This window comes from Monodelphis domestica, chromosome 1 (assembly GCF_027887165.1).
Source record: "Monodelphis domestica isolate mMonDom1 chromosome 1, mMonDom1.pri, whole genome shotgun sequence".
Lineage (NCBI taxonomy): Eukaryota > Metazoa > Chordata > Mammalia > Didelphimorphia > Didelphidae > Monodelphis > Monodelphis domestica.
This window is the reverse complement of record NC_077227.1, coordinates 40,915,638-40,925,553: the sequence shown is the minus strand read 5'-3', so window position 1 is coordinate 40,925,553 and position 9,916 is coordinate 40,915,638. Positions and strand designations below refer to the sequence as shown.

At 43.3% G+C, this 9,916-nt stretch overlaps 1 protein-coding gene and 1 long non-coding RNA gene across 2 annotated transcripts; one reads left to right on the top strand and one right to left on the bottom strand.

Annotated features, from left to right (window-relative positions):
* The first annotated feature begins 418 nt into the window (after nucleotides 1-418).
* Nucleotides 419-8,842, top strand: LOC103092017 (beta-microseminoprotein A1-like). The gene is made up of 5 exons (XM_007478060.2): nucleotides 419-532; nucleotides 3,356-3,398; nucleotides 5,726-5,831; nucleotides 6,912-7,017; nucleotides 8,446-8,842. The coding sequence occupies exons 1-5, from the start codon at nucleotides 510-512 to the stop codon at nucleotides 8,573-8,575; spliced, it is 408 nt and encodes a 135-aa protein (XP_007478122.2). The 5' UTR covers nucleotides 419-509; the 3' UTR covers nucleotides 8,576-8,842.
* Nucleotides 3,399-3,980, bottom strand: LOC130454287 (uncharacterized). The gene is made up of 2 exons (XR_008911942.1): nucleotides 3,910-3,980; nucleotides 3,399-3,655 (listed from the first exon to the last, which is right to left on the bottom strand). It is a non-coding gene; the product is annotated as an uncharacterized LOC130454287 (long non-coding RNA).
* Nucleotides 8,843-9,916: the final 1,074 nt, after the last annotated feature.

Below are 9,916 nucleotides of genomic sequence, written 5' to 3'. Positions count from 1 at the left end.
TTATATCTGCTCACTGTTCCTGGTCTTAGCATCTGGGGCCAAGCAGCAGAAGTCTACTCCCTCTTCCATGTGCCATCACATTCAAATGTTTGAAGTTACCCATCATGTCCTCCCTTCTCCTTCAGACTGAAGACCACCACTGTCTCCAGGTGGTCCTCAGTTGAAATGGTTTTGAGTCTTCTCACTATGTGTATCTCAACTTCAAGGTTAGACCCTCATTGGCAAAGGTGCCTCCATGTTTGACCCTTGATTGGCCTGTTTGTATTTGACCACTCACTGACCAGGGAAGTTCCCATGTCCCCAACAATTGCATCAGTCATTGACATTTTGAGTTAGGAATACAAGTTAGCAAACTTCCTCTAAGCCAGGTATATAAGGTTAGCAAACTTTCCTAGTAATCCCTGTGGTTGATAAAGTGGATCTCAGTCCAGACCAGCTGCTGAATGACTGTTCATAAGGGCCCCCTCTTACTCAATCCCTGTGAATTTAGCCAACAACGATAATCACCTATGAGGGCAGTGACCCGGGAGAGGTAAGATCTTGATGGAGACCCACTGCCTGAGCCCCTGAGGTGCATCTGTGGGACTGCAGAAGGAGGGAGTCACATTCTTACACATGTGTGAGTAATAAACTGACTGAGCTGTGATCTATTGAGCATAGACATTCCTTCTGAATATTTCTCACACATGATCTCACAAACACAGTCCAAATAGACCCATAACATGATTGACTCTGAACTTAGCTGAAATGCAGGAGTGGAAGCTTGAGATCATTGTCCAGTCTGATCTCCTGGATCTGGGCCCAGGTTCCTACAGCAGCCACAGCTGGCAACAGATGATGTGGGGCCTGAAATGCTGAGCCTGGCCTTGAAAGCCCTCCACAGCTGGCCCATGCCTGTGCTCCTGCCCTCCACAGCCTCTAGAATCCAGCCTCCTGGCCTCCTGGCCCTTCTCTCTGGCCCCTCTCTATCCCAACTCTCTATCTCTGAGCTGGCTGCCTCCCACGCCTGCAGGGCTTCCTTCAAGGCTCACTTCCAATCCCATCTTCTGCAGCAAGTCTTTCCCAGTTCTCAAGCTGTTAGTATCCCTTTCTGAGGGAGATCTCCAACTTATCCTGCACTATCTGTCTTGTTTGTGTAGAGTTGCTTGATGATTTCTCCCTCATTGGACTGGGAGATGCCTTGAGGGCCAGAAATCTGTTTGTTGTGCTTTGCATTCTCGGCACTCACTTAGCACAGTTTCTAGCACCCAGTAGGTGCTTCCTAAACTTCCTAACTGAACTGACACCAAACAGCATAATTCCCCTCTGTGCATATGATGTTTTTGATTTCTGGTGAGTTTGCTCCAATCAGGAGAAGAGCTGAGGCAAGTGAACAGAATGATGAAGAAGGCAGAGCAAGTTTGATGTGAGAACCTGAAAAAGGCCATGAACCCTCTCTCAGACATGAATGTATGCCCAGAGTGGAGTCCAGCTGCCAACTCCTGACCAGGGCGAGGTCTGGATCAGCCTCTACCTCTCTTTGCAGGAGAGCCACTGAGACAAGGCAGACCTTCCAAAGGAACTCTGCCTCCTAGGAGACCCAACAGAGCAGGGCCATTTCCTCCAGAATCTAAGAAATATGGAGACTCCTAAGTCAAGGGGAAAGTGATCTGGGCACAGACACCTAGGTACAAAATTCTGCAATAGAGAGCTTTCGATACCAGCTTTCCTATTGTATTTCAGTCAGCAAGGTGACCCAGGATAGTTTTGGGAAGACCCAAGTTCAAATTCTGCCTTAGTATGTTATTAGCTATGTAGCTTTGGGTAAGTCATTTAAAGTTTGTAAACTGTTTTTAACCTCAGTATCTGTCAAATTGGAACAATAAGAGGACTTGCCTCACAGAGTTTTTGTAAGGATAAAAGGATATGTCCCAGGTAAAGCTTTGTAAGTCTTAAAATGCTTTATCAATGTTCACTGTTATACATGATCCTAGAAAAACTCTCTGATGGTCAGAAAGAGTCAAGTTTCTGATTAGCAGCAGTGAGAGATGTTGCAGGCTGGCTTTGCCAGAGGGCTGCATCTCTATAAGGTAATTTCTTTGGAGAGGAAGAAAGAAAAAAAAAGAGGGACAGAGACAGGAAGCCCCCACAGAGTGCTCTGGAAGCTCTCTGATGCCTGGGGATGCTGCTTCTAAAGGCTTCCTGAAGCTGTGGCATATCTCTTCCTTGTAGAGAGGTTTTAAGCAGAAATAATGAAACTTTTCCAGCCAAACAGGTTACAGAGAAGATGAGCTCTAAGGTCCAACAAGGACCTAGGTGGCACTGATGCTGACTTTGTTTCCATCCCTAATCTTAACCTCTCTCTCCATCTTCTCTCCTCCAAAGTGTCCAGTCCCCAGCTTGCTGCCCAGGAAACCCATCTGTGTGACACAAACTAATGATTCTGTGTTTTGTTTTGTGATACTCACAAAAACTTTGTGAGTTAAGTGTGGTTATTAGCCTCATTTTGGAGGTGGGGAAACTGAGGCAAATGATGGTTAAGTCTCAGGTCACACATCATTTATCAGAGACCAAATTTGAATTCAGATCTTCTTGACTTAATGCTTCAAACTCAGAACCACCTACAGTCTGAGAAACATCTACAATCTTAAATGTTTCTCCCCTGGTGGCGCTCACATTCTAAGAAGAGGAATACTGGAGACAAACAAAATGGTTATATGCATCCGAAAAGATATATACCAAAAGGTGCATAACTAAAAGAATATATACATTCTTAGAGAGGAGGAAATCAAGAAGAGCTTCTGTCAGGATCACTGATGTATCTTGAAAGTAAAGAGAGGTTTCCAGAACATTAAGGTGAGGAAGAAAAACATTTCAGGAATATACATTGGGGACAGGAGCCTCCTGCAAAGGCTGGGAGGTAGGAAATGGGAAACAAGCTATAGAGAACGTTTTCCTCCGAATAAATTCTGGATTATTAGGGAGAAGAAGTATGGAATGTTTAGAGAGAAGTTCCTAAGTTGTTGAGGGCCATACCATGGAATATGACCACATTCTGACAAAACATCCCTTCAAAGCATAGTCAGAGCCACAATCCTGTACCAAGTCAGGCTATCATTTTGATCCAATCTGGTGTTAATGACATTTTAATATTTCTATATACATAGGGCAGGGCAATTTAAGTGAGGGTGGAGAATGGGTCCATAATACATGGAATAATTCATACTCTCCTATTACTTCCATTTGGCAATTTGCCCTCAGTTTATAAGACAGTATTTGTCGGTTTTTTTTTTTTGATGTGTTATATTTCTTCTTCGTTGTTATTACAAAACGATTATAATCACCCACTTTATAATCCTAACTTGTCTCCCTGTAGGACCAACAGCCCTGTGGAAGAGAGAGGCTGCCAAGACACCATGGTAAGTAACAGGTTTATGTTGGAAAGGGAAGAGAAGAAACACTACTGTTTTTTTGGGAAGTGGGCACTTGGGTTTCTGCTGAAAGCTGCCAGTACTCCCTGGGGCTGCTTGGTGATTTTCCTCCTGGGCTCCCTGAAGAGAGGCAGCATGATATAGTGGATGGCAGCTGACCCGGGAGTCAGGAAGTCCAAGGTTATGGTCCTGGTTCTCAGATGTATCATTTCTCAATCTCCTGCTTAACTATCTCAGGCTAAAAGCTGTCAAGTAGTTCATTTGCCTCGGATGAGACAATGCCCCCACCCACACCCCCCGCAGCCCTCTACCATCCATTAAATCTTAGATATGTTATTGTTTTTTTAAAAGCAATTGTAAACTGTCCCTTGGCTCAATTACTACCATGGTGGGCCATACCTAAAGTCCCTGTCATAATCCCCATCTCCCAGACCCCCAGCCCAGCAAGAATCTACCCACTCCCCCAATATGCCTGGACCCATTGTCAGGCAGTTCTTACTCTGTGTCAGTATCACCTTCCCTGTCAATTTCCCTCCTTCTTTCCTAAACCTCTTTTCTCTCCAGAGAAATTTGTTCCAAGTACAAGAATTCATAGTTCTGACTTAAATTGTGACATATGAATGGAATGAGAGCCTTTATGAAGTGACAAATACAAGGGAAGCAGGAAAATCTGGAGAAATCTGAATGATCTGAAGCAGAGAATTGAAGGCAGGAAAATAATGTCGATATGTAGTAGAGTAATGACAGAACAGAAAAAAATCCTTAAAAGTCTTCTAAACAAGGATGAAATGTGATTATCAATGTTGTTTCCAAAGCATTGAAGACAAAATGTATGAACAATTATTATTTTTAAAAGATCCTCAACTTTCTGTCTCAGAATTGATACTCTCAGTATTGGTTCCAAGTGAGAAGAGCAGTAGGCAATTGAAGTTAAGTGAGTTGCCTCAAGTGCCTCAGCTAGGAAGTGTCTGTGGGCAGATTTGAACTCAGGACCTCCCTTCTCCAGGCCTGGCTCTCTATCTACTGAGTCACATAGCAAACCCCAAATGTGTTTATTCTGAGTAATAACAACTGTCCTGTGATCATATTCAATAGGCTATATACATTAGTAATAGGTAGCCTTTATATGATATCTACTTTGTGCCAGTCATAATTATTATCTCATTTGAACTTATAATTCCCAACTGGGAGGTGGGTGCTATTAGTTTCTCCATTTTCCAGTGAAGGAAACTGAAGCAAACAGAGACAAAAGTGCCCTGGCTGGGGCTACACAGCATTCTTTTTCTCCTGTCAGAGAAGTGAGTGACTCTGGAGGCAAGAGATAATATACTCAGAGGGGCATTGGCTATTTGGAGGCAGATGCCACTAGTTGGTGAATATCAACAAGTCAAGTGTTGTCAGGGTCTTGTCAAGGCCTGAGAATGCTAGAATTACTGACCTAGAAGTTCCTCTCTGACTCTAAATTGATGGGGCTGGGACCAGTGAAACATGGGTTTAACTGGATCGGTTGACTTTGCTGTGCTATTTTATGTCTTGCTATTATTATTGTAGTTAACAGCTCAGAGAATTTTTTGAATATTCTCTCATTTGATGCACACAACAACCCTGGGAAGCTATCATTGTGCCCATTGGACAGATGAGAAAAGTGAGGCAGGGTTTCTAAGTGACTTGTCAGGGGAAGCACAACTAATTGTCTGAGACCATATTTGATGACTTTACCTACAGTGACCTAAAGAGTGAGCTTCCTTGTAGACTTTTCAGTCAAAAACAAGAAGAAAAAGAAAAGACAAAACCAGCACCCAGAACTTAAGGGCTTCTTCAGACAGATGACAGAAGTGGATCTCACTCTTTTCATCCATGGAGCTTACTGAGCCACTCCTTGTGGTTCTAGAGCTCGGGGAGCAGGAGTGCACATCACCTTGGGCTTTGGAAGACAGGACTGAGAAGCATGGCAGTGATTATAGTGGCTCTTCTCTCTTCAATCCAGCTGCCCCATCCCTGGGACTTGTGCCCACCACGTACTGGTGAACAGGGCAGGGGAAGAACTGGTTCTAGAGGCTCTAGTGTGTGGTACCACTAGTTTCCTTTTGCAGATAAATGTCTGCTGGGCCTCAGGGTTCTTATTCCCACTGCTTATTCTATGTGTAGCTGAGACTGAGTCATAAAGGAAGGGTTCATTGTTGGGAAGACGACAGTGAGTATATTGGGTGGTAAATGTTGAAAAAAAAAAGAGAAGATGGTTATAATTGTTTAAAAAGAAGCCCAGTTATTCTTCCCCCTGACTAGCCTTTCATCTTCCCTTTTAAAAATACTAGAATTCTATACTTGGTGTTCTCCTCACCTGGACTATCGTTATGACATCATGTGATGCTTATTGCTACGTTAGTTCATTGAAGGTCTCTCCGGGGAGTCAACCAGAAGGTAAGTCTTTGACCACTCTTTCCTATTTCTAGGGATAGGAGGATTTGTTAAGTATGGAAAAAAGTAACTGGGACAGGCTTGAATATTACATCTGTGTCCATTGGACCCATCCATGGGATGGAAATAGTAGGCAAAGGGTGGGAAAAGTGGATTTAATTTATAGATGTGCCTGAGATGGAGAAAAGAGGCAAGTGTTGAAACACACATAAAAGGTCTTTCCTCCCCAATCTCCTTCTATCCTAAAATGTCAAGATATGACCTCTATGTATGATACATTTCTACAAGGAAGTATGGTATAGTGGATATAGAGCTAGGATTGGGGTCAGGAAGACCCGAGTTTAAATCCCACCTCTGGCCCTGGGATACCTTTGGGCTGCTAGGCCAATCAAGAGACCTCTCTGTGGCTCAGGCACTTACCTAGTCACTCAATTCAACAAGCATCTATTAAACAACTCCTGGGTAAAAAGTTGTAGTGTCAAAGGCAAAATTAATCATGGGAAGGAAATTAAGAAGGAAAGAAAGTCAAAACCTCAGAAAAAATCTTTCCTTCATGCAGTTTATGTCTCCCTGTTGATCTACTATCAAGTATCTTCCAAAGAAGATTATTGGATATTTCATATTGTCACTATGAAGGCTTATTAAATGATTGTAGGGCTATTGTTGGCTTGATGGGCTGTGATTTATTGGGGGATGTTGCCAAGGGAAATTGTAGAACTTCCTTTGGAAGTCTTTAAAAATGGTCCAGATTGGAGCAGCTAGATGTCTCAGAGGACAGAGTGCTAGACCTAGAGGTGGGAGATCCTGGGTTCAAGTTTGTCCTCAGGCACTTCCTATGTGCGACCCTGGGCAAGTCACTTAATCCCCATTACCTAGCACATACTACTCTTCTATCTTAGAAGGCATACAGAGTATAGATTCCAAGATGGAAGATAAGAGTTTTGCTTTTTTTTAATGGCCCTGATTTTCCATTGTTAGGATGCTTTGATGTACCATTCAAGATAACCTTAAGAACTTGGTAACATCTTTTCTAGAGGCATTATTTGCAATTTAACAGAAGATTTGCCATATGTTTTATTTTAGGTTGCAAAGATCTTCAAGGTGTATTGCGCTCTTTTAAAACTCAGTGGAAAAATGAAGCCTGTGAGATCTGTGATTGTAGTTACAACGGAATCACGTGCTGTAGCCTGTGAGTTCAAAGTGAACCCTAAATAGACAGACATGAAATCACAGCATCCCCAAGCTGTAAGGGCCTTCTGGGGCCATGAAGTAGAATTGGTCTGGGAACGAGAAGCCCTCCCCTAATAGGTGGCCATTTGGCCTTTGTTGAAGGTCTTCAGTGAGGGCAGCTCCTCCTCCTTCTAGAGAGCTTTCAGGGTTTGGAAGCTTTCTTCACTTTGTACTTCAAAAGAGACTCTTCTAAACCTTCATCCAGAGATCTCAGTTCTGTTCCTTGAAGCCAAGCAAGCTGAGCAAGTCTCTTCTCTCTTCCCTGAGCCAAACATTTCCCTTCTCCAGGCTGAGGTTCCTGCATAGTTGTTTTTAGGGCATCTTTTAGTAGCAACCGTTTTGAATCTCCTGCAAATGTGCCCCAGATAATCAGTTGCCTTCCTGACATGATACTGCTTGAATGTAATGTGATATTCTGGATGTGATTCCATCAGGGAAAGCTACAAAAAGACTTTAAGCTCCTTAGTGGAAACAATGCAATAAGGCATTTTTAATTGGGATAGGTGTTGTGAAGACCCAAGTTCCAAAATTCACTCAGATACATGCATATCCCTGTGACAGTGGGATAATCATTTGATGTCTGCCAGTCTCTGTTTCCTCCTCTTAAAAAGGAGGAGTTTAGAGCTGATTACTTCTAAAGTTCCTTCCTTTCTGAATGTAGCATCTACAATACTTTTCTATTTAAATTTCAATTCGTCACCTGATTATCTGTGTGACCCTGGTCAAGTCAGTTGACTGTGCTCAGTTTCAGTTTCTTTACTTGTAAAAAAGAGGAAGGAGAAGGATGAGAAGGAGGGAGAAGAAAGGGGGGAGGGAAAGAAGGAAAAGGAGGAGCAAAAGGAAATATCAGAGAAGCCAGAGAAGAAAAAGATGAAGAAGAGGAAGAAGAAAGAAGAGAGGTTTAGATTTGTTGACTTCTAAGGTCTCTTCATATTTGAAATCTAAGATCTAGAATATTTTTCTATTGTAATCTAAAGTCATAAGCTGAGAATCTCTTTGACCCAGATCAGGTCTCTTGAACATTCAGTCTGAGATTTCTTGTGTGTTAAAAACAAAACAAAACGAGGTTTGGACTTTGGTTCTTTCCTTTCTGTAATCTAGGTTCTATTGTTCTTTTCTATTCAACTCCAAGATCAGAAACTTTTTAGCCATGTGACTGGACAAGTTTGGGGTTTAACTGTCAGATTTAGAGTATTCTAGCACCTAGCAGCAATTGGGTTCTCCATCTATACTTGTTGGGAGGATTGAGATGGCTCAGGATGTGGTTGGGGAGGGCAGGTGGTTCATGATCAGAGGCTGTCTGGAATAAGGAGGAGAGTCTGAATAAATTGTTCATCAGCTCCCAGAAGTCCACCCTAACCTTTGTCCAATTTTCTTTTAATAATAGTATGATGACTCCTATTGGATACGACGAAAATAAATGCAAGGCAATTTTCGACCCGGAAACTTGTACTCACATTGCTGTACAGAAAGAAAATCCCCTTAAGCCCTGTGAAGTGCCAATATATATTGGTTAGCAATTCCACGTCCTGTTTTTGCTGCCAAAGTCATCACCTCCCAGTGGAACTTGTCCTAACTTCAAGCAATGATGCTTTCCTTGTGGGCAGGACCTTGGACTTCCATTCTCCTGAAGGCCTTGTCAGGTCTCAGGCACCCTGATTCCACCACAAAGTGTCTCCTCTCTGACTCCTGAAGTCCTTTAAGCACCTAAGTTGTACACATTCCTCCTGTAACCTGTTGTCTAATGAATATCTCAAGAAAATATACGTTCCTCTAGCATCAAATGGAATTCTGATCTTCTCCTTCCTAGCAACCGACATCCAAACTCATTATGGTTGTGAGAGCTTTTCTTTATAGTCTTTCTTTCTCTGAGGCAATCCCTAGGATGTACTCTTTGGGGCTCAAAGGCTGAATGTTTTTTTTTGGATCTACTCACCTTCCAGACCTGTGTTTCAGAATCCTAGCACCACAGTTCTGGAAGAATAAAGGTTCCAAATAATCAAAGAGAAAATAGGTCTGATGGTCCCAGTGGCTCCCCTGCAAAGAGAGGTAGAGGCTGATCCAGACCTCGCCCTGGTCAGGAGTTGTCAGCTGGACACCGCTCAGGGCATACATTCATGTCTCAGAGAGGGTTCATGGCCTTTTTCAGGTTCTCACATCAAACTTGTTCTGCCTTCTTCATCATTCTGTTCACTTGCCTCAGCTCTTCTCCTGATTGGAGCAAACTCACCAGAAATCAAAAACATCATATGCACAGAGGGGAATTATGCTGTTTGGTGCAAAGTCAGTCAGTCTATTGGCATTTAGGAAGCACCTACTGGGTGCTAGAAACTGTGCTAAGTGAGTGCTGAGAATGCAAAGTACAACAAACAGATTTCTGGCCCTCAAGGCATCTCCCAATCCAATGAGGGAGAAATCATCAAGCAACTCTACACAAACAAGACAGATAGTGCAGGATAAGTTGGAGATCTCCCTCAGAGAGAGGCAATAATAGCTGGAGAACTAGGAAAGGCTTGCTGCAGAAGATGGGATTGGAGTGAGCCTTGAAGGAAGCCCTGCAGGTGTGAGAGGCAGCCAGCTCAAAGATAGAGAGTTGGGATAGAGAGGGGCCAGAGAGAAGGACCAGGAGTCCAGGAGGCTGGATTCTAGAGGCTGTGGAGGGCAGGAGCACAGGCATGGGCCAGCTGTGGAGGGCTTTCAAGGCCAGGCTCAGCATTTCAGGCCCCACATCATCTGTTGCCAGCTGTGGCTGCTGTAGGAATCTGGGCCCAGATCCAGGGGATCAGACTGGACAATGATCTCAAATTTTCTTTCTTGGTTATCTGCTAAGTTCACAGTCAATCATGTTATGGGCCTGT